The following is a 25,291-nucleotide window of genomic DNA, read 5'->3' as shown; positions in this document are numbered from 1 at the left end:
AGCCCGAAGCCACAAAAACACTTGTATGCAAATGTTCATAGCAGCTTTATTTGTTTTCCAAAAACTGGAAACCAATGTGTAACAGAATGAATAACAAATCATAGTACATTCATACAATGGATACTACTTGGCAGAAAGGAATACATGGTTCAACCCGTCAAAAACTTTATACCAAATGAAAGCACTGTAGGGAGTATATACCTTATATTTAATATAAAGTTCCAGAGTGGGGCAGGTGGGACCCTATGTTATGGTGGAAAAAAAAATTTTTTTTGGAAAAGTGATTAACTTGGGGTGGGGTAGAGTTGCCTAAATAGGGATTAAGTGAACCTTCTGTCCCTACATGGATGGGAGCTAAATAAAGCGTCCATTTTCCTGAATTGTAGTTAAGATCTGCAGATTGCAACTTCTAAATCTTACCTACAAAGATGTGTAGATAGATGTATCAAAGTTGAATTGAGTACTGTTTAAGGTAGGATATGAAGATTCAATATACTATTTTTGTTTACTCTATATATTTGAAAATTCTCCAATTAAAATGTTGAATTACAAATCTCATCTATTTTCTGGTGTTCTAGCTAAACCCTGCAGAGAGCTCAGTTACAAGGTCTCTCAAGGTAGAAGGGACAGATTCCAAAGGAACAGTTTCCATTTTAACACGAATAAAAGGGGGGATGGAAATATCAAGTTTGAAGGTGGGAAGTGAGGAATTGGTGCAAGTTATCTGGCCAGGACAATGAAAATAAGGTTCTTTACCTTTCATAGTGTAATATCATATTTGCAACTTAAGGTGTCTGAATATCATTGCTCACTTACCTGTTCTTGTGAAAGAACCTGGTATTGGAGGTATTACACACATCACATATGTAACAACTAGGATCAACCCCCTCTCTATTCACATTTTAGAAAATGTTCTCTAATATACTTTTCTCTGAAAAAGATCTGAATACACATTTTTATAAGATTCCAATTTTCAGATTATAGACAGGGACTGAAGAACTGAAATTTTGCCAAATAAGTGATCATGAGACATGTACCTACATGGCAAAAATGATCAAGCTTATAACTTTGTTCCAGTTAAGTTTATAGCTTGTTCTCCCTCACCTATTAAGAGCCTATTCTATAAAACCTGGAACATTTCACCTTCAAACTTCTGACTTAACTCCAAACTCACAAACACAATTTTTTATTCTTAACCACTTACCTCTTCTACTCTGATATCCTGGTATATATATAGCCCAGCTATTTCTCTTAAGCTTTAGTTATGAAGCCACTAATAAGAAATGTTTAAATCTGAGTATAAATTACTTATTCTCCCAGGAGCTTAAAGATCTTCTGTCTTCATGATTACTCAAACATTGGACAATAACCACCAAATACCAATTTCCTCAAATTATAAAAATTGCAGATGGCTAGTATTTGGTCTATACTATTTAAAAAATACATCAACAAAAAACTTTTTGAATGTCACTAGACAATGAATTAAGCAAACTTTTATTGAAGCTTAAATTGTGGTACAGAAATACATTTCAACTGATTTAAGTCCAACACCATGAAGAGAGAAATTATGGCACCAAAATTTTCCCTCCTCCATCATACACACTAGTATTAATTTTGATTACTATTCAATCTACAGTTTTAATTTTTCTAGGCTTTATTCCATACAAATTTGTGCAGTTTTCAACATTAGATAGAAATCTTAAATCTATTAGAAAAAAAAAAAATCAGACCTCAAGCCAACAAATGTCATCAAATCTACTGGGACACTGTTCAAGAACAAAATCCACTTTGAGCATTGGTCCTCAAAACAGTACAAAACATTAATTAGGTACTGTGTGCTAATTACAGAATCAAACTGATCCATTGACTGAAAGTTTCTTCAATGAAACTTTGAATCAACATGCTTAAAATAAAAGTCAAAATTTGTGTTCCAACCACTTGATTTCAAACCAAGTAGATTTTATGTTTAGAAACACTAAAAAAAGTGTTTCATTTATAAATACGGAAGGAACAAAAAAACATCACTGCAACAATCCAGAAAGAATCAAAAAACTTTGAGGACAAGAATACAAAATTTAGTCAACTTTGCTGTTTTCTCAGCTGCTTATATCCCAGTATTTGCAAATATACCTAAAAGATGCCAACTCCTCAAAGCCTGTATTTTTAGTCATTTCCCATAGACGTCTGGAATTTTATGTCTTATGGATAGCATTCTGCTTCACTGTATGTCTGAATATCCTGAACAGTTCTCAGTCTGGGAAGTTTCACTTGATCCTATGAAACCATGGTGAAAGAACACCAGGAAGTCAGAACACCATCATAATGCATCACACAAAGTCAAAGAACTTTAAGTCATAACATGGCAAAGACAGACTCCATTTTGAACCAAAGTTTATGATACACTGTGAATGAAAATTATTGGAGATAGCTGCTAAAAGCAAAAGTTAAGGTAAATCATCTGAGATGACTTACTAAATTCAATACAACCTTTATATTTCCTTGCCAATAAACTTAGCGATAAAAATTCTTTTACACAACCACTTAGCAAGTTAGTAAAGGCATGGTACTCATGAGAAGCTAATCTCATTAATGGGAATACAGAATGGCATACAGTTTCTGGAACAGTTCTGCCAGTATACCCTAATAAAATTTATGTGTCTTCTTTGCTAATCACCATTGTTTATTTTGGTCACTATCTCCCAAAAGAGTCCATGCCAATATAAAAGGAGGACAAACTCCTTTGACCTTTAAATAAAATTAAGCCCAGGGTCCATTCCCCTTCCCCCTCCCGGGTATAAGATTAGTATAAACCCACAGTGTAACAGTATATTGCTTTATTGAGGGGGGGAGGGGTTGGGAGGCAAGACACCATGGCAAGGAATGAAATCAATTAAAGGAAGTACAGGTACAGGAAGCAATAATGTTAAAATAGTAATACACAAAATGGGTAACTGCAATCATTTTCTGAAGAGGACTCGACTCGTGGAAGATAAACTTTAATCACTGTTGCAAAAAACATCTGTATGAAGTAGAAATTGGTTTCAGTACTATTAGTAGAGAATATGTTCTAGAAAGTGGAGGTAACTGGATGTAAAATCCTGGCAGCAATTTAATAGAACAGTCCCAGATGATTAGGCTGAGGCCAACACCTAATGAGGACGAAAGCCTTGTCTGTGGGGAATTTTGGATGATACCTGGAGAAATATTACATTGTGCGTAAACCAAATTGAATTGTTTTCACAAGTGTTGTAAAGTTTCATATAGTAAAAGGTTTTTTCTACATGCACTTCAATTTCACAGCAAGAGTGGCATAGGATACCTAAACACAGAAGAGAGCATTCATGCAAGATATCTAACTCCTTGATATAATAATGCATACAATTCAAAATGATTACACTATCATTACATCTAGGGCTTTCTGCAGCTACAAGGTGGTGGTTATGGAAAGCACGGCCCCCGGTATCAATATCTAAAAAGCAGCCACCACCTCCTTCTATGTGTGTTCTCTTTTTGCGTTTTTTCTTCATTTTTATTAATCAACTCTGCTGTTGTTGCTGCTTCTTAGCAAAACTGGTAAAAACAAAATTGTAATCATTGAACATAGCGCTCTGGCAATCAAGACGTTTAAAGCCTTCAATCTTCTGGGGCGAAGAAAGCACTGTGCGACATTTAGAACTCTGGGGAAAAGAATTTAAACCAATCATTAGTGCTTCCAATCTGCAGAAGTATTTTCAAACACAACAGTCACTTAAAAAGTATTTAAGACTACTATCTTAAAGAAACTGTGGCATTTGAATACTTTAGCTGTCCTGTGGGTGGATGGAGAGGGGCATCGTCCTACGTTGTCCCCCCACCTCCCCATCTGTCTACAGGGAAAACAGGACAGAAGGAACCCATTAATTGGGCTAGATATAAAACAAGGACCAAGTCTAATCAATAACAAAGCATCGCTTCTACTAATAACCTCACCCAGTGGTACTTCTAGATATCTGCTGTTACATGCCATCTTAGGATACGTTTTATGACATGATTCACTATCCTTATTTCCTGTAAGATTTTATTGTCAGTAATAAAACAAATTACCTGATTTACAAACAGGGTGGTCACAAATTTTCCTGGCTTGAAGACTTCCACAACTTTCCTGATCAGGTCATCATAGGAGGTCTGACTTAAGTTTGTTTCAAAGCTAACATAAGAAAATTCTGGTTCTGGAGTGATGTGAATAGTCCAATAAGTTCCCTTAGAGAAACAGTTTTATGTTAATAATGAAATGGGTACACTTAAATATTTAACAATTAAGCAAAATATTACTTACATCCGATTTCATTCCATTCATCGAATACCCACAAGGATTGAACAGTGTGGCATCAATGACAGAACCTGGTATCAGGTCACGAATTCCACTCTCCTGGGAAAGGAAAGACTGAATTACATACAAATTCGAAAAATACACTTATAGGCCTGGGTGGCTCAGTCGGTTAAACATCCGACTTTGGCTCAGGTCATGCTCTCAGTTTGTGAGTTTCAGCTCACATTGGGCTCTGTGCTGACAGGTCAGAGACTGGAGCCTGCTTCAGATTCTGTGTCTCCCTCTCTCTCTGCCCCTCCCCTGCTCATATGCGGTCTCTCTCTCTCAAAAATAAAAAATAAACATTAAAAGAAGAAAAAAGAAAAAAAGAATACACTTTGAGTTACAATTATTTAGTCCTAAAGAATTCCTGAAAATGCTTACACGAGTGACATCCTTTGCAGTAACACCATCTTTCATGTAGAACTGGTCCATAACTGCTGGGTCAAGCTCACTCATCAGAATTTCCAGGGTTTGATCTGGCTGACTGATTACCCGAGTCTCTGGGAAATCCAAAGTATACAAGTACCTATATAAAAGTTAAAAAAAAAAAAAAAAAAGTTTCTGAAAATGACAAATAGCAATTTAAAATAAATCCTATATAGACAAAAACAAATAACAACAAAAAAAACCCCATAAAACTGTGTCCAACATACCAACAGTCAGAATTCATACGTCCCATACAATATGCTGCTCCATCTGTTAAGGGAGGAGAATAAAATAAATTTAACAGCTCCATTTCATAGGATACTTTTGCCTCCACTCTTCCAATAGCTAGGGTGATAGTGCTTCCCTCCCAAGCAGGCAGGATCTCATCATCCCATTAAAAAAAAAAAAAAAAAAAATCATTAGAGATATACTTCAGCTAGGGAGTTAGTCTGAGTGCTGAGGAAAGTATGGCTCACCCTCTCCCCCTAAAACTCCATTAAGGAAATGGAATTTGATCACCTGTTTCTCTATACACTCCCAAGTAAATACAAGTCATTTATGTATTATGTTCCTTCCATATTGTTGTTCCAAAGCCTCATTTAACACAGTAAATTAACTGGAAGATATTTACACTAAATTATACTCGGCACTGATACAGCCTTGTATAGTTTCATAATAGATTAAGAACAGGATAGAAATTGGACTTTCTTTTCAAATCATGTCTGTGGGGGGGGGGGGGATCTTAAATCATGCCTGTGAATGGTTTTGTGCCAAGTTAGTAAAATCATCCTAGGTTTTCAGCCTCTTCTAGGATATAAGTGTATTAAGGGTATTAGATTAGATAACTTTTAGTTCCCTGACCTTGAAGTTCAAAAAGGATGGCCTATAAATAAAAAGTTAGTAAATGGAAGAAAATCTTGCCAATTTGGTTGAAGTGACACTCTGATCTCACTGTTTATCATTTTTAAGCCAGTTCAATTCCTGAATAGAATGCCAAGCCCAAGTTTCTTATATGGAACAGCATCTTAGCATGGGTTTATGAAGTCACTATACCTTTTTCTGAAGGAAGAGAGCACGGCCTTCATAACCATTAAATTAGATATAAATTAGAGCAACTGGCTAGACAAAGATCATGTCTCCTTCTGGCAAGTTATCAATTCATTTTCTTCTTCCATCCTGTCAACACTGACCTTACCGTGCATATATACACTCTAGAATTTGTAATGAACTTTATTGACATATTTATCCTTAATATATATCCTTGCATACATATGCTTTCACAAATATAAAAAGATCTCTGAAAGGATATAACCTCTAAGGAAACAAGTTTCAATTCTATTTAAACTTACTTGGGAAAATTGCATTAAGAAACTCTATTTCTTCCTGGAAATTCCGGTGTGGGTACCCTTGGTGAGAAGGCTTCATGAAATTCTTACGAGAATAAAAGAAGCTCTGAAAAAGACAGATAACTTCATACACAGAATTCTATCACCGTTCCTAGTCAACTATTTTCTGCATATGCATAACAAAATCAAATCTATAAATATTTTCTCCAATGAAATTTAACATGTCTTCCCTTTAATAGGTTTAAAAGATAGGTGATCTTTTGCTGGCCAACAAACAAAAATGAAGGCCCTGGTGTCAGAGCAAGGTTTCAGACCAATATCATGAATTACTGTCATACAGACCAAATTTATTTAAGCTGGAGAAGAGTATCAACAATGTATTAAGAATGCAGATCACATCTCTGAGTTTCTAGAAACTAAAAAATACCCAATCTATACATGATGGGTCTTAACAGCAGTAGAAACAAGGTACATTATTTCTAGAGCAGTAATTTTGGATCTGAGGTTTTAAATAGGCATGGAAACAATGATTTTTGAGAACACGTATACATTTAGTTTCAAAAAAATCAGTGACTACCCATCACAACTAAGAAGTATACAAAAATTTATTTACTAGGCATATCACAGAACCCTAACATTTGTCTAGAAAAAAGGATTAAATGTTTGATTACTTACTTGAATTGAGTCAAACCCACTGTAATCCCTAGCAAGTTTCAACAGGGGAACCAGTGCTTTCAGCAAGAGGGTGGTACCACATGTCTTCAAAATGAAACGTCTCTTGGAGACAAACATGCTACTCTCACTGCATTTGGAAAAAGTCACAATGTTATAATGACATTTATGTATTACTGAGATACAATTCATCTACTATTGGATTATCATTTACAATCTAAAATTTGGCTATTAATTTAAAATGTGAGGATCTCAAGGAAGCATAAATGTACTACAGTATCCCGCCCTTTCTAGTATACAAAAATGAGTTTAAGGTTCTAGAACCCCACAAACAGGTCTTGAATCAGGTACAAAGTATATTAGCTCATTATACAAATCCCCTTTTACTATACAAAAATGAGTTTAAGGTTCTAGAACCCCACAAACAGGTCTTGAATCAGGTACAAAGCATATTAGCTCATTATACAAATCCCCTTTTACTGTTAAACTTTCCTCCTCACCTCACCTATCTTAGGATATTATTTACTAAATTCATGTCTCACCTTGTACTACCCACTCTCACACATATTTCTGTAACCATCTCATTATTTCTTTCACTAGATAATAAGCTCCATGAAGAAAAGGAATGTTTGTTTTTACTCACCATTATATTCTTAGCACATAATAAGCATGTGATAAAAACAAACCAGACACCTTATGTACTTTGTTAATCCAGTAGCCCCAAGGTCCATTATAACATGTATAAGAAATTAGTATTTTCATTGAATAAATTAGCTTTGTACCTATAAACATGTTGAATGGCTTTCTTCTATTATAGCAATTGTATTTACAGGAAGAAGCTAAGTTTTCACTTTGCTCGAAGTTCTGACAGTGAGAGGCATACACTAAACAGGAAGGCCTCTCTATCTGGGGCTGAGGGTAAAAGGACAATGCCATTCTACCACCTTTTACAGATACTTTCTGCTAACTACAAGGAGGTAAAGATGGCAACCATCTTGAAGAGCTATTAGGTAAAACTTCAGAGCACACTGGGACATCTAAAGCAAACATTTTAGGGGTGCCTATGTGGCTCAGTTTAAGTGTCCAAACTCTTGGTTTCAACTCAGGTCACGATCTCACAGGGTTCATGAGGTTGAGCTCTGTGTTGGGCTCTGTGCTGACACATGGAGCCTGCTTGGGATTCTCTCTCTCCCTCACAAAATAAGTAAATAAACTTAAACAAACAAACAAACAAAACTTTATTTTATACTATATTTCTCAAAGTAAAAATGATTATAGAACTAAAATCCAGAGGAACAATTTGCAATTCCATGTAATGAATGTATGGTTCAGACTGTTATCAGGTAGCTAAAAAGCTGTTTTTTTTTTTTTTTTCAACGTTTATTTATTTTTGGGACAGAGAGAGACAGAGCATGAACAGGGGAGGGGCAGAGAGAGAGGGAGACACAGAATCGGACGCAGGCTCCAGGCTCCGAGCCATCAGCCCAGAGCCCGATGCGGGGCTCGAACTCACGGACCGCGAGATCGTGACCTGGCTGAAGTCGGACGCCCAACCGACTGCGCCACCCAGGCGCCCCTAAAAAGCTGGTTTTTGCAGGACTTACCTGAGTACATAAGCTTCCTGCTTGTCAGTTTTTGTCACACTTATGATTGAACATTGCACATCCTTCAAAAGTATGTCCCACTCGGATCTATTATTTAACACACAAAAAAATGTGATTAAGTCATAACAGCACTTGACTACTTGAATAAAAATTATAAAACTCTCACACTTGAATGTTCTAACAATTTACACAATGGATTTTTTATGTTGTCACATTCTTGTTCCATCTTCTCTTATGAATAATATTTAGCTTTATTTCTAAAGTCTATCTATAATTGACATATCCACTCAATAACAAAGAGTAAACTGGAAAACTGGAAATTATACACTACTTACAATTTATTAAGAAAAAACAAATGACAAAATGAGTAAGCCATGCACACAGCAAATTAAAAAGGCCCATAAACCAAGGAAAATCATTACCTTTTCACCAGCAAGCCAGTAAAGAAATTAAGTTAAAATGAGATGTTTTTTGTCTATCAAATTCTTAGATTTTAAGGTTTTTTTTTTTTTAAGTTTTTATTTATTTTTGAGACGGAGACAGAGCATGAGCAGGGAAGGGGCAGAGAGAGAGGGAGACACAGAATCTGAAGCAGGCTCCAGGCTCTGAGCTGTCAGCCCAGAGCCCAACACGGGGCTTGAACTCACAGACTGCGAGATCATGACCTGAGCTGAAGTCGGACGCTCAACTGACTGAGCCACCCAGGCGCCCCTCAAATTCTTAGATTTTTTAAACCTTACTATTGGAATTACAATTTAAAGAGCACCATTTCTTCACTGATTAGCCTGGCAAAAAAGATTTAAAGGCCTGACAGCAAGTAAACTGGTACTCAGTGTATAGATACTATTTTCTATCAATTTGGCAGCTGATGATCATAATACCTAGTGGTGTCTAAAGTCTAAGAGCATAAAAACTTGAAAAATGGCTTTTGCTGGCAATTTTGGGAACACTACAAGCTCTTTAATAGGATCAGGAAATGTCCATTTCAACAAAGTAGTCTGCTAAGTACAGGTAATAGACAGCAAAATGGAAGTCAAATAGGCATAACTAAATAAAGTAGTTTTAATTTATCTGAGACCTAAGAAGTGATTCCTTTTTGGGGTGCCCGGGTGGCTTGGTTGGTTAGGTGTCCAACTTCAGCTCAGGTCATGATCTCATGGCTTGTGGGTTCAAGCCCCGCATCAGGCTCTGTGCTGATAGCTCAGAGCCTGGAACTTGCTTAGATTCTGTGTTTCCCTCTCTCTCTTCCCCTCCCCCCGCCTAAAAAATAATAAACATTAAAAAAAATGTTTTAAAGTGCTTCCTCTTTAACATGCCCACTATAAACAGAAATACATAAAACAGTTCCACAGGACAAACTTAAAATTACCAGTTAAAAAAACATACTAGGAATTTTTTTTAGTATTTTTAAATTTATTTTTGAGAGAGAGAGAGAGAGCGCGCGCGCACGCATGGATGAGCAGGGGAGAGGCAGAGAGTTGGCGGGGGGCGGGGGCAGAGGATCTAAAGCAGGCTCTGTGCTGACAGGCTGACAGCAGCTAGCCCATGTGGGGATTGAACTCACGAACTGTGAGATCATAACCTGAGCCAGAAGACCAAGGTTCAATGGACTGACCCACCCAGGCGCCCCAAGGCTAGAAATGTTTTTAAGGCTCTTAATGTTTGGCAGATCATTCTTGAATACCCCCCAAAATAGCACATTATGGTTAGTTTTCTTATCCAGTTAAGAATCTTTAAGAAATTCTCAACAGGGGTGCTGGGTGCCACAGTCGTTAAATGTGGAACTCCTGATCTTGGCTCAGGTCATGATCTCGAGGGGTGCGATGGGGCTCTGGACTAATGATGCGGATTATTAGCCTGCTTGGGATTCTGTCTCTCCTTCTCTCTGTCCCTCCCCCGCTTGTGCTCTCTCTCAAAATAAATAACACAAAAAAGATACAAAAAAGAAAGAAAGAAATCCTCAACAATACAGCCAGCACAAAAACAGGTGGCACGCCTTGGGTGGCTCAGTTGGTTGGGCATCTGACCTTTGATTTTGCTCAGGTCATGATCTCGCGGTTCATGAGATAGAGCTCTGCCTCTGGCTCTGAGCTAACAGCAGCCTACTTAGGATTCTCAGTCTCTGCTTCTGTTGCTTGCTCTCTCTCAAAAATAAACATTAAAAAAAATTAAAAAAAAAAATCAAGCACAGTGGCAATCAATCCTACCAGCATTTTGTGCCTGTTTCATCATTTTTAGAAGAGATTATTAATGGCCCAGTGGGCAATTATGTGACCAATAGAGAAGGCAGTAATTACATTAATACGTTGGGTAAATTAGTTAAATTGAACAGTACTGACACCTATCTGAAAAAACTTAAAACACTTAAATACACATTAGAGTGGGACATATTTTTGCAGTTTGTTTCAAATTTTTAAAATGGTACAATTTTTTATTTAGGAAAGAAAAAAAGTTGCAATTAAGACGCAGTTCTGAACAATACAAACTGATCATCTGAATCCTCTTATTTTAGGAAGCCAAGCAACAGCTTGGGCTTTCCCATTTCTAAGACTCAAAATTCACTAATGTATGCATTTCAGAACCCACTGTATTCTAAAAAAAATTTTTTTTTAATGTTTATTTTTGACAGAGAAAGAGGATCAGCAGGAAAGGGGCAGAGAGAGGGATACACAGAATCTAAAGCAGGCTCCACCCTCTGAGCTGTCTGCACAGAGCCCAATGCAGGGCTCAAACTCACCAACTGATCTGATCATGACCTGAGCTGACCTGAGCTGAAGTCAGACATTTAACCAACTGAGCCACCCAGGTGTCTGGAACCCAGTATTCCATAAATAGGCTTTTTTTTTTTTTTTCTCCAGTAGGCCTCATGCCTGGGCTCGAACCTACGACCCTAAAACCCAGAGATCAAGACTAGAGCTGAGATCAAGAGTCAGATGCTCAACTGACTGAGCCACCTAGGTGTCCCAAGGCTTTTTTTTTAAATATCTGGTGGGCAATAAGACCTACTTCACATGACTAATAAAGATTAAATTACATAATGCATACAAAATTTACCTATGATAAGAATTCAAATACTGGGGCGCCTGGGTGGCTCAGTCGGTTAAGCATCCGACTTCAGCCCAGGTCATGATCTCAGTTTGTGAGTTCGAGCTCCACGTCGGGCTCTGTGCTGACAGCTCAGAGCCTGGAGCCTGCTTCAGATTCTGTGTCTCCCTCTCTCTCTGCCCCTCCCCAGCTCATGCTAGCACTCTGTCTCTGTCAAAAATAAATAAACTTAAAAAAAAAAATACTGTGTTCAAAATACTGAACACAAAGGTAAATGTTAATACAATATTAATATAAATATTAATTATAATTAATACACTATAAATGCAAGAAGCTTTAAGTCGAATTTTGAAGCACAGGGGTCTCTCTTTAGAGCTTATCTAATTTAGATCTTACCTAATGACTTCCCATTAGAATTCAGCTCACCCATTAGAATTCTACACTCACTGGCTATGCTACTGAGTCCTATCACCCCTTCTCAGTTCTTATTCACTATCCATGCTGACTCCCTCACCCCCAGTTTTATAAGTGACATACATATTGTTGTATGTAAGTTTATGGCCTACAGCATAATGGCTTGATTTACATATTGTGAAATGATTACTGCAGTAAGTTTAGCATCCATCTCAGATACAATAAAAAGAGAAAGCAAAAGAAGAAAAAAATTTCCACTATGAGAACTCTTAGGATTTATTCTCTTAACTTTCATGAATCATACAGCAGTGTTAACAGTATGTTAAGACTTTTAATTGTGCTCCATGAACTTTTTCTTTCTTGTATAACTTTTTCTCTGGATTTAAAAGCTGTCCTGCTTTTTCATTTGGTTTGGTTTTCTATGCATTAATTTATCTTTAGATCTTCCCCCAACTGTTTCCTTTCAACATTTCTTTTGAGTGATTCTTGGCCAAGAATAGGGTACTAAGACTTAGCTAGTCAGAAGGTCTACACACCCGGATGGGGTGTATTTACTGCGGGCCTTCATGCAGGGCACGGTGACTGGGTGGTTTCACTGCGGAACTCCTTCCCTATCACTATTTTTTTTTAAAGTTCTTTCCTGGGCAAGTCAGATTACCCAAATATTCCATTCTCTTGCCTAAAGAGCATTAAGATTTCTAGTAGGCAAAACAGGGTAAGGGGCTAGGAATCCCAGTCACTATAAGCTTACGTTCTTTATTTTCAGTATAGTCAATCTATCCCTCAACAGTTCCAGGTCCCCTCATTACAGAGTGATCCTTTTTTACACCCAGAGAATAAACTATTATCTAATCTTCATATCTCCTGGCATTCCCCTTCTCATTTGACTCAAAATTTGCAATATAAAGACACTGTATCAGAAGAACAGTTGAAATAAATAAAACACACAGACAAAATATACAGGTAACTAGCTCTATCCCCATTCCCAGTATTTCAGTCACACTGGGCTTTTCCACCAACCATTCCTAGAAATAGGGCACCATAAATTCAATTTGCCCATATCATGCCATGTGGGAGCGAGAGTACTGCTGGAATGGATTTCACCCTACCTAGAACTCCTGTCCTCAGCCCCCTTCTTCTAGCTCAAATCACCTCACTATTCCCACCAGACCAAATGTCATTAAAAGGTTTTTTTACTTTACAGAGAAAGAGAGAGCACGTGCACACATAATGGTGGGGGGCAGGGGCAGAGAGAATCCAAGCAGGTCCCACGCTAAGCACAGAGCCCGACATGGGGTTCAATCAGACAACCCCACTGGGATCATGACCTTAGTCGGACCCTCAACTGACTAAGCCACCCAGGCACCTCAAAGGGTTTTAAAACTCAGAATGCTGGGGCGCCTAGGGTGGCTCAGTTGGTTAAGTGTTCGACTTGGCTCAGATCATGATCTCGCGGTTTGTGGGTTCGAGCCCCACATAGGGCTCTGTGCTGACAGCTCAGAGCCTGGAACCTGCTTCGGATTCTGTGTCTCCTCCTCTCTCTGCCCCTCCCATGCTCATACTCTGTCTCTCAATAATAAATAAACTTTTAAAAAAAAACAAACTCAGAATGCTTACCTAGTATTTGTGTGGCTATTTTGGTATTCATGCCAATCCCACTACACTCATTCCGTGTAGTTAGGGACTTTGTGTTGTATTGTGTTTATCTCCAGTGCCTAGTCCAGCTCATAGAAGGTCCTCAAATATTTGTTGACTTTGGCAATAAGTAATTATTCTGATGAGATCTTATGGACATTTGGAGAAATAACAGCCTTGAATTTTCATTTATTTTTAAAAAGCAATCCCTATGCCCAACGTGGCGCTTGAATCCGTGACTGAGATCGAAAGGTCACATGCTTTACCAAATGAGCCAAGTAGGCCCCCCGCTATAGCCCTAAAATTTTTAAATTTAAAATAGTTACATGATCCTTTACTGTTTAAATTTGTCACACTAATAATTCAGGTATTTAGAGGGCAATTCTTATTAAAAAGGTAAGTTTATCTTGTTAACTAGATCATTCCACTTGAAATGCCATCTTATTTTAATCTACATAAATGAAACTTACTCATTTCACGGCCAAATAATTTAGTTGTAGAATCTACTCATTATAATGAACGTAGTTCTGTTTTCAGGTTTTTTTCCTGCAACACACCCTTCTCTTTCTGCGTAATCTGATGCAAACATATTAAACTTTTTGGTCTGAACAGAACCTGAGAGACCTTTGGGACATTTCTTCCAATCTTTTCTGTGTTGTTCAACTTGGGTAACTCCTACTGATCTATCTTCAAGTTCAGTCAATCTTCTGTCATCTCCATTCTACTAAAGCCCACCCAATAAACTTTTCATTCCAGTAGTTATTTTCCTGGTTTTTTTTTTTTTTTTTTTTTTTTTTTTTTTAGAGTACAAACAGGGGAGAGGTGGGGACAGTGGACCCAAAGGAGGTTCTGCACTAACATCGGTGAGCTCAATGTGGGGCCCGAACTCAAACTGTGAGATCATGACCTGAGCTAAAGTCAGATGCCCAACCTACTGTGCCACCAAGGTGCCCCTTTCCTGTTGTATTTTTAAATTTTTTCTTTTATTTCTCTAAGACTTCGTCTTTCCTTTTAAGAGTATTCATTCTTACTTCAAGGGGCACCTGGGTGGTTCAGCTGGTTGAATGGCTGACTTCAGCTAAGGTCATGGTCTCAAGGTTCCTGGGCTCAGGCCCCACATCAGGCTCTGTGCTGACAGCGCAGAGCCTGGAGCCTGCTTTGGATTCTGTGTCTCCCTCTCTCTCTGCCCCTACCCCCCTCAGATTGTCTCTCTCACATACCAAAAAAAAAAAAAAATTCGCTCTTACTTCTTATGGAATGGTTATGATAGCTGTTTGTAAATCGTGATCTGCATCACCTTGAAGTTGCAGTCTTTTTCCTTTGATGGATGCTGAGAATTTCCTGGTGATTTGTTTTTAATTTATGATTGCATCCTTAGCATTTTGATCATGTTATATAATTTTAAATCTTGTTTAAATCCTATGGAGCATGCTGATTTTTAAAAATTGTTTTAGGGGTAACTGAGTGGTTCAGTTAAGCATCTGACTTCAGCTCAGGTCATGATCTCACGGCTTGGGAGTTTGAGCCCCATGTTGGGTTCTGTGCTGACAGCTTGGAACCCAAAGCCTGCTTAGGATTCTTTGTCTCCCTCTCTTTGCCTCTCCCTTGCTCACACTCTGTGTCTCCCTCTCTTACTCTCAAAAATAAACAAACATTAAAAAAGTAATTAAAAAAAATTGTTTTAGCAGGCAATTGAAATGGTTAAGTTCAGTCTTCAAGTTTTTACCCAACTTCTATGGGTTATATGTTATGATTTCTGTTTAGTTATGAAAGCCCCTGCCATGGTATTCAGATCTGCCCTGCTTGTCACCCAGTGGTCAGACTGGGACTGGGAGGTGACCTATCACTTTTCAAAGCCTTTGATAAATTGTGATCAAATCCATACAGGAGCAGCTCAGTGGTATTCATATAAATCTTTATGGGATCACTTTCTTCATCTTTCTCCTCCCCATAATCTTGCTGACAATTTCTGGTTCAGGGTGAGGGCCCAATTCTTGGTTCTCTCCACTCTGCCTTGACTATCTGTCCCTCTCTGGCCAAACAGGGAAATAAAAAGAAAAAATATCAACAGGGATATATCCATGATGCTCTTTACTTTTGGGACCACAGTTCTTCTGGCCAAAACACACACACAAAAAGCAAAGCAATACAAAAAGAAAAAAGATTTTCCCCCACTCTCTTGGACCAGGTTGGCCCTCTTTCGGAGCTCTTTTTGTCTGCACCTAGTGTGCAGTTACCAGCTTCTGGCAGCTTTTCAGACCACCCCAAGAGATAACCAAAGGAAATAAAAAACAGGAAATCATAGCTGTCTCAGTGCTATTTTGAGTTATGGTTTCCTTCTCCAATTCACCTGCTAACATTTACTTTCCAGAGTCCTCAGCTGATCCATGCATTCTGTCCAAAGTTTTTAGTAAACGCTAGACAGTGTGCTTATTCCACCTTGAGGGACACCAGAATGCTCTTGCACTCACTCATTAGTTAATAATTTTTGCAACCAAGCTCTTCCTCATCTAATAGAAACCATCTAGTATTTTTTCAAAGTCACAGTATGAAAGAACACAATTGCTTTAAAAAACTTTAGGGGTGCCTGGGTGGCTCAGTTGGCTGGGCATCTAGACTCTTGGTTTTGGCTCAGGTCATGATCTCCTGGTTCGTGTGTTCGAGCCTATATCAGACTCTGTGCTATCAGGGCAGAGCCTGCTTGGGATTCTCTCTCCTTCTCTCTCTCTGCCCCCTCCCCACTCATGCACAGGTGCTCTCTCAAAATAAATCAACATTACAAAAAAACACTTTGGGGTGCCTGGGTGGTTCAGTTGGTTAAGCGTCCAACTTCAGCTCAGGTCATGATCTCATGGTTTGTGGGTTTGAGCCCCACATCGGGCTCTGTACTGACAACTCAGAGCCTGGAGCCTGCTTGGGATTCTGTGTCTCCTTTTCTCTCTCTGCCCCTTCCTCACTCGTGCTCTCTCTCAAAAATAAACATAAAAAAAAAAAAACCCCACAACACTTGTTAAAACAACTGGATGGTTTATCAACCAAAAAGACAATCTTAGGATAGCCCACAGGCTTTCAAAGAATGAATAAATCAAGGGGCAAGATGTGAGAGAAAGAAAACCGAAAATGTCAATACATGTATATGAAAAGAAAGGTGAAAAACCAACACCAACCTAAGGCTCAAACTCAACAACCATGAGATCATCACTTGAGCCAAAGTCGGGCACTCAACCAACTGAGCCACCCAGGTGCCCCAAGCCTCCTTTTGTAAATAAAGCTTTATTGGATCCCAGACAACCAGATCATGTATCACCCCAAAATAGGATACTCTTTACTAATAACAGTACATGGATTGAATAATCTTAGATCACTATGCCAGAAAAGCAAAATTTTACATTTTATATTTAATTTTTTTTTTTTTTAGGGACACCAGGGGGGCTCAGTCAGTTAAACATCCAAATTCAGCTCAAGTCATGAGCTCACAGTTCATGAGTTTGAGCCCAGAGTCCAGCTCTGTGCTGACAGCTCAGATTTGAGTCACTTGCTTCGGTTTCTGAGTCACCCTCTCTCTCTGCCTTTCCCCTGCTCGTGCTTGGTCTGTCCCTCAAAAATAAATAAAATGTTAAAAATAAAGTTTTTTTTAAAAAAAAGCTTATTGATTTTTTAAAAGTTTTTTAAATGTTTATTTATTTTTGAGAGAGACAGAGACAGAACACGAGTAGGTTAGGGGCAGAGAGAGAGGGAGACACAGAATCTGGAAGCAGGCTCCAGGCTCTGAGCTGTCAGCACAAAGCCTGATGCGGGGCTTGAACTCACGAGGTGTGAGATCATGACCTGAGCTGAAGTCGGACGCTCAACTGACTCAGCCACCCAGGCACCCCAAAAGTTTATTTATTGAGAGAGAAAGAGAGAGTGCACTTATGTGCAGGGAGGGATAGAGGGACAGGGAGAGAGAGACAGAATCCCAAGCAGGCTCAGTGCTGATAGTGACCATAAGCGGGACTTCATCTCACTAACCGTGATACCATAACCTGAGCTTAAATCAAGAGTCATGCAACCAACGGAGACACCCAGGCACCCCTATATTTAAAGTTTTCTTAAAGAGTCTGTGATTTAATAAAAACAGAACAAGCCGGAGTGTTTACAAGGGAAAAGAAACAACTAAAACGACTTGTTATCTGATTCAACAAGACCCCAAATGGACAACTGACCATACTTTTAAATATAGTAAGTAAATGCCTCAAATGACCTTCAACAAAGGTGCCAAGACTACAAAATTGGGGGTGGGGGGGGAGTCATCTGATGGTGCTAGGAAAACTGGGTGTTTACACAAAATAATAAAGTTGGATCCTTCCTAAGACCATCTACAAAAATTAAGATAGATTAAAGACAAAAATTAAGACCTAAAGCTACAAAAGTCCTAGAAGACATGGGGAAACGCTTCAGTAGACTGGATCTGTCAGTGCTTTCTTAGATATGACACAAAAAGCACAGACAACAAAGGCAAAAAAAGACAAACGGGACTGTATCAAACTTAACTTTTGCACATCACAGGAAAGCATTCAAAAGAGTGAAAACACAATACAGAATTGGAAAAAATATTTGCAAATCAAATAGGTGATAAAAGGTAAACATTCAGAATATATAAGGAACTTCCACAAGAACAAAAATAAATAACCCAATGCAGCACTTGGCTGGCTCAGTTGGTGGACTGTGCAACTCTTCAACTCAGGGTGGAGTTCAAGTCCCATGTTGGGTGTACACATCATTTAAAAATATCTTTAAATGTTCCGGACTTCAAGCTGTATTACAAAGCTGTAATCATCAAGACAGTATAGTACTAGCACAAGAACAGACACTCACATCAATGGAACAGAATACAGAACCCAGAAATGGATCCACAAACGTATGACCAACTAATCTTTGACAAAACAGGAAAGAATATCCAACAGACAGTCTCTTCAGCAAGTAGTGCTGGGAAAACTGGACAGTGACATGCAGAAAAATGAACCTGGACCACTTTCTTACACCATACACAAAAATAAACTCAAAATGGATGAAAGACCTAAATGTAAGACAGGAAGCCATCAAAATCGTAGAGGAGAAAGCAGGCAAAAACTCTTTGATCTTGGCCGCAGCCAACTTCTCACTATGTCTCCAGAAACAAGGGAAACCAAAGCAGCTATTGGGACCTCATCAAAACAAAAAGCTTCTTCTGCACAGCAAAGGAAACAATCAGCAAAACTAAAAGCAACCGATGGAATGGGAGAAGATATTTACAAACAACACAGACATATCAGATAAAGGGTTAGTATCTAAAATCTATAAAAACTTATCAAACTTAACACCCAAAAAACATAATCCAGTGAAGAAATGGGTAAAAGACATGAATAGACACTTCTCCAAAGACATCCCAATGGCCAACTGACACATGAAAAAATGCTCAGCATCCTTCATCATCAGGGAAAGACAAATCAAAACCACAATGAGATACCACCTCACACCTGTCAGAATGGCTAACATTAACAACTCAGGCAACAACAGATGTTGGCAAGGATGCAGAGAAAGAGGATCTCTTTGGCACTGCTGGTGGGAATGCAAGCTGGTGCAGCCACTCTGGAAAACAGGATGGAGGTTCCTCAAAAAACTAAAAACAGAACTACCCTACGATCCAGCAATGGCACTACTAGGTATTTATCCAAGGAATACAGGTATGCTGTTTCGAAGGGGCACATGCACCCCAATGTTTACAGCAGCACTATCAGCAATAGCCAAAGTATGGAAAGAGCCCAAAGGTCCACCAAAGGATGGATGAAGATGTGGTATATACACACAAACACACATACACATACAATGGAGTATTACTTGGCAATCAAAAAGAATGAAATCTTGCCATTTGCAACTACGTGGATGGAACTAGAGGGTATTGTGCTAAGCGAAATCAGTCAGAGAAAGACCAACATCATATGATTTCACTCATATGAGGACTTAAGATACAAAACATGAACATAAAGGGAAGGGAACAAAAACATGAGACTCTTACATATGGAGAACAAACAGGGTTGCTAATGGGGGTTGTGGAAGGGGGGATGGGATACACAGGTAAGGGGCATTAAAGGATCTACTGAAACCATTGTTGCACCATATGCTAACTTGGATGTAAATTTTTAAAAAATAAGTAAAAATTAAAAAAAATTAAAATTATAAAAGTATTTTTAAATGTTTATTTTTGAGATAGCAGGAGCAGGGAAGGAGCAGGGAAGGCGCAGGGAGACAGGGAGAGAAGATGTGAAGCAGACTCTGGGCTGAGAGCAGAGCCCACTTGGGATCCTCTATTCCACTCTCTCTGCACCCCCCTCACTCTCTCTCAAAAAAAGAAAATTACAAAAAATGGTTAAAATGGTAAATTTAATGTTAGATGCTTAAAAAAATTTTTTTTTAATTTATTTACTTTGAGAAAGAGAGCTCAAATGGGAAGGGCAGAGAGAGAGAGAGAATCCCAAGCAGGCTCCATGCTAGCAGTGCAGCAGAGCCTGACATGGGCTCGATCCCACAAAGCATGAAATCATGACCTGAGTTGAAATCAAGAGTCGGACACTTTAACCGACAGAGCCACCCAAGTGCTCCACGTGTTAGATGTTTCTTAATCTCAATTTTACAAAGTAAATGTCTGAAGGAACAGAATGCTGCTCGCAGGTGGAAGAAACCCTTCAGAGCAGTTTTATCACTCATGTCACCCAAAGAGTTGGATCCTACTAAGATGCAGTAGATCAGACACTATAAACTACAATTTAATTTTTTGTAAAGGATGAGGGCTGGTTGCAAGGATTCTAAGTCATACCTCAAAATTAACTTTTCCAGAACTCCTGCCTTACTTGACTACATCATTGCACACTATTGCAGAATCAGTAATTTTACATTGAAGGAATTTACAACCCCTACCCAAGAAACCTTTTAGTGTAAAAAGGTTTGAAGTAGAAAAGCTTCCTATTGAAGTAAGCTTCTCTTGTTACCTTTCTCAAAGAAGTTTTGAAAAAGTTTAAACTGCTATCTCCAAGCCACCCTTTTTAAAGTGCACCTGTTGAAAGTAATCAACTGAATGTAGCAGTAATTATATGGATAGTGATTTAAATTGTACCTTACAAAATTTGAAGGAGAGAAATGGCAGAACATCCCACTTTGTCCTAAATGTTGTTTCCAACATGACCACCATAGATTGTAGTTTTTATAGTTTCACATTAACTGCAAATAATACACCTCTAACCTTCCCATAATTTTTATTCTCTTCGCCTCCACTACAATTTCCCATCTGAACCCACTTCATTACTAAGAATAAAAGCTCAGGGCTATGAATTCAAAAGCAAAAAACCTTTCCTCTCCTCAAAATTTCTAATTTTCCAACAGACTTCCTCCCCATAGCAGCCATTTCCTATAATATAATGTGTGAAATAAGCCAGTTTTAGAACACATCATCTATTCCTTTATTGATATGGAATACTGCTTTTTCAAAAAATATTTATTTTTGAGAGAGAGAGGCAGAGCATGAGCAGGGGGAGGGACAGAGAGAGAGGGGGAGGGACAGAGAGAGGGAGACACAATCCGAAGCAGGCTCCAGGCTCTGAGCTGCCAGCACAGAGCCTGACGCAGGCCTCAAACCCACGAACCGCGAGATCATGACCTAAGCTGAAGACGCCCAACTGACTGAGCCAACCGGGTGCCCCAGAATGCTGCTTTTCTTAAACATACTGTTAAGCGGGGCACCCGGGTGGCTCAGTGGGTTAAATGTCCAACTTTGGCTCAGGTCATGAACTCGCGGTTTGTCAGCTCGAGCCTCATGTGGGCTCTGTGCTGACAGCTCAGAGCTTGGAGCCTGCTTCAGATTCTGTGTCTCCCTCTCTCTCTCACCCTCCCCTGCTCATGCTGTCTCTCCCTCAAAAATAAACAATAAACATTAAAAAGAAAATGATCTTCTTAAAAAAAAAAATCCCATATTGTCCATATTGTTAACCAGCATTCTTTAACCCAGTCCAGACAGGATTTTCCTACTTAAAATAACAAAACCAAAAACTGTATAGTGTGCTCCATGTCTCCTTTGAGAAGTTAGTAAAAAGATTCTCCAGATCACATACTTTGTTCAGATTATACTTAAGGTGAATTCTACTGAAAGGCCTACAGGAGAGTAGGAAATGTTTAACAGAACAGTTCTAGATGAACTTGGGAGTTAAAGCTTGGAAAGATGAGCCAATTTTGCTTCAAGTGCATTGTATTCCCTCATACTATATTAAAAATAAAAATCAATTCCAGATGGAAATGCAGATCTAAATACAAAAAGCAAAACAAAGTTTAGGAGGAAAAAAGAACATCTTCATTAACCTCTAGTGAGTAAAGATATCTTAAATAGGATGCAAACCTGCTAAGTTAAGATCATTAACAGAATGAAAAAATTGTGGTATGTTGACACAAAACACTACACAAAATGTCTGTCTGCATTTTAATGGATGACTGACAGTGGAGATAAGGTCTTTCTGCCTTCAACATTTTTATCATTAAATAAAATTTTATCATTAAATAAAAATAAGGCTACAAAGATAAAATACTTCGTAGAATGTATTATAATGGTGCAATCTAAAACTCCCCAATGACACTATCTCCTCTACTGGAGTCAAAATACATCAAATTGCTAGGACACCCTTTAATATGCAGTCTTTTAGACTACCATCTGACATATTTTCTTCTACAACCTTGTTTGCTTAAAAAGGGGGAAAAGGAAAAAAAATGGCCTTTAAAAAGCAAAAAAACCCAAAACCCCAAACCCCCCCAACAAAAAACCCCCAAAGATAATAACTTAGAGTGGTTACTATGTGTCAGTTTTTAAAGTAGTGTACCTAAAGTAACCCACTTAATCCTCACAACTACTCCATGAAGGTAGATACCAGTACTGTCTTCATTTTAGAGATGAAGAGACATCAAACAGCTAGTTATTAAATGCTGAATTCAAATTTAGATATTCCAGAGGCAATTTATTTATGCTTGATTGACAGGTCACAGAGAAAGTTCCTACCAAGGTTGCCAAAAGACCTCTCAGTTAAACAGATTTTCCAGTTCTTACTTGCTCTATCTACAACAGCTTAAGTGTGGTACAATCTCTCAAGATAGTGATTTAACGAATGTTAAAGGTCTATAAAATCACCGCACCAAATCACGAACAAAACAATATTCTGTCCTTGAAGGTTTAACTTTTGCCATCGTTTTAAGAGCCACACTGAGGGAGCAAAACAATTTCTGCTGACCAAAGTACAAAGGAACAGTGGTTCTTACTTACAGAAAGCAAACTGCCCTTTTATAACCCTTTCTCCCTCCTCCTTGACTCAGGGAACTTAAGCAAAAAAGCCCAAGCTTAAATTCTGGCATTTCTGCCTAAGAACTTGGAAGGAAGAAAAGCCCTCTTCCCTTTATTAAGAATGTGTGCTTACAAATAAAGCTTCAGAACATTTAAAGAGTCAGAGCAAAACCATTTGTTAACCACCTTATGAGAGACTTATTCATTAGTTCTTCAATGACACGATTTTCTAGATTATCTGATCACAATTGTTTCACCAGACGCATATCACCACCAGGGAGTTTCCCCCTTTGTGAAATGGAGGAAATACTAAGCTTCCCAATATTTGTAAGTAACTGCCTCCTATAATACAGTGATTAAAGCTGAACCTGGCACATAGTGAAGGTCTACGTTAGACATTTTAAGTGTCGAACAAAGCTTGAAAAATGAGACCTGTCACATTCTAGCTAACACGACGCTTTTAGCAAGAGGATCCTTCAAGACAGACCTACTGCCTTAAAAGTCCCGGCAGCACGTGTCCGCCTGGATTCCCTTCTCCAGTTGCTTTTTGTCAGGGACTGCAGCGAGCGCAGCCTACATTCCTGAAACGCCCATTGGCCCACACCCTGGGGCCAGGCTCCCGGTCGGGCCCAGGAGCTCATTGGTCGTCGCCTCAACGAGGCAGCCGCGCCGGTTCCTCCGCCGCACCGTCACACTCGCCGCACTTGTGCGCGGAAAGGCAAGGGGTGCCTAGCGGTGTGAGCGCCACGGGAAAGGCCCAGGCACCTTCGCAACCGCCTGTACTTCCATTTGCTCTCTGCTTTCCCAAGACCACGAGAAGACCTCTTCTTTTCTGCGCGATCAGCCCAGCGCTCTCGCGTGACTGCCGGGGGTGGGAGGCTGGGGCCCCAGATTCCTTTGCAGGCTTAGGCATTAAAGGTATTATGTCCTGGCTCGGACGGGCCTCTAGCCCGTAAATTTAGACAAACCTTTCTCCACCCCGCACCTCGCCCGGGACCCGCCGACGCGGTAACAGGTTACACAGCCAAGGTCAAGAGTCTCCGGGGCCAGCCTCGGTGGGCTCCGGGGCCGCCCCGAAAAGGATTTTGGTGCAGAGCACGTTAGGGCGGCGGTGGGGCCCAGCCACTGCGACACCACTGCTCCCGCCCAATCCCCGCCGCCCGGGCGCCACATGCTGCCAGCGCCGACCGCGGGCGGGAGGCCTGCGCGCCAGACCCTCAGTCCGAGACCGGGAGAGCCCCCACCTCCCGAAGCACGCGGAGAGAACGAGCCCGGCTTCAAACCCACTCCCTCCCTCCCCGCTCCCCGAGAGGGGAACGCCCGAAGTAGCGCCTGACTAAGCTCTCTGAGCCACACCTGCCGGGAGGCAGCCCGCGCGGCCCCAAGGCGCCCCCACCCGGGGTCCCGACCGCCAACTCCGGAGGGGAAAGTCGGACGGCGCGGGCCCACAAACCACACCGACTGGCGCCGCCCGCCGCCCCGCACGCTGCGCGGGGGACGTTACCTGAGCACGCGGCGCGCCGGCCTCCTCCCCCTCCCCCCGGGCAGCGCCCGGTCCGGCAAAGGCGGCGGGAGAAGTCGGCTCGGGCCACGCGTGGACGCGGCCGCTCCCCCCAGCACCGAGCCCCCCCCTCCACAGCAGCCGAAACGAGCCCCGCCCGCGGACCCGCCCCCACCTGAAGGCTGCGGGAACCCGGGGCCCCCGACCCCAGCCCGTGGCTGGTGCCTTCCAGGCAGCGACAGCCCCCAGCACCCACCTTGGGATGGTGCGAAGATCCCCAGATCCTTGGTTTGCGTCGGGTTGCTGCCTGGAGAACCAAACCTCCAGCAGCTTCTCGGTCCCTTCGAAAAAATGTGCAGCTTCCATCACCGTGAGACTAGCGAACAACCAACAACCACAGAAAATCAACTAAATTAAATCTCTTCTCCCGCCGCTGCCGCCGCCGCTGCGGATTGTTCCAGCTGTGTTACTAAAGTTCAGGTTCCTTTTTTTTTTTTGCTATAATTTTATATTAACTTTTTTTAAAAAAAGGATTAATAAAATTTTCCCGGCTTTTTTTTTTTTGTGAGCGAAAGTTGAACGTGAGTCTGTTGGAAATAGAGGCAGATACAGTTCAGTCTCTTGTAGTCCGCTGTTTCCCCGTTAGAGAGAGTAGAGCGAGCGCTAGCTAATGTCGCCGGCCATACTGTGGAAGCGAGGGCGCTGCGTGAGCACCGCATTTATATATGCCGTCTCCCCCGAAAGGCCAGGAAGTGACGTAGCCTCCCGCCCCTGAGGCTCATAGGTGTTCCCGCCTGTCAATCAGCAGCCGCCGAGTTGCGGCTGGCTGGCGGCCCGCCTGCCGGGAGCGCGGAGAGCTACCCGCCGCGCTGCGGTTTGGGTTCGCGCTGTCCCTTGGGCGGGAGACGGCGCTGTGTTGTCCGGCTGGCGACCGAGAGCCTGGGGTCGAATGCAGAATGGGTG

General features: G+C 40.5%; 1 protein-coding gene across 1 annotated transcript; it reads right to left on the bottom strand.

Moving 5' to 3' along the window:
- Positions 1-376: 376 nt before the first annotated feature.
- AMD1 (adenosylmethionine decarboxylase 1) lies at positions 377-25,032 on the bottom strand. The gene is made up of 9 exons (XM_030316162.1): positions 24,585-25,032; positions 8,400-8,486; positions 6,799-6,925; positions 6,127-6,229; positions 5,005-5,047; positions 4,733-4,877; positions 4,316-4,408; positions 4,084-4,239; positions 377-3,677 (listed from the first exon to the last, which is right to left on the bottom strand). The coding sequence occupies exons 1-9, from the start codon at positions 24,692-24,694 to the stop codon at positions 3,537-3,539; spliced, it is 1,005 nt and encodes a 334-aa protein (XP_030172022.1). The 5' UTR covers positions 24,695-25,032; the 3' UTR covers positions 377-3,536.
- Positions 25,033-25,291: the final 259 nt, after the last annotated feature.

The sequence above is a fragment of the Lynx canadensis genome, chromosome B2 (genome assembly GCF_007474595.2).
Source record: "Lynx canadensis isolate LIC74 chromosome B2, mLynCan4.pri.v2, whole genome shotgun sequence".
NCBI classification, from domain to species: Eukaryota; Metazoa; Chordata; class Mammalia; order Carnivora; family Felidae; genus Lynx; species Lynx canadensis.
Note: the sequence above shows the minus strand (reverse complement) of the source record. Positions and strands in the feature narration are given on the sequence as shown.

Bases quoted from the DNA above. Each gene is read 5' to 3' on its own strand.
- AMD1 (XM_030316162.1), bottom strand. From the start codon at position 24,694: ATGGAAGCTGCACATTTTTTCGAAGGGACCGAGAAGCTGCTGGAGGTT. The intron at 8,487-24,584 runs GTGGGTGCTGGG...GTTAAATAATAG, and splicing joins GATCTTCGCACCATCCCAAG to ATCCGAGTGGGACATACTTT. The intron at 4,409-4,732 runs GTAAGCATTTTC...TTCCTTTCCCAG, and splicing joins CTGCAAAGGATGTCACTCGT to GAGAGTGGAATTCGTGACCT.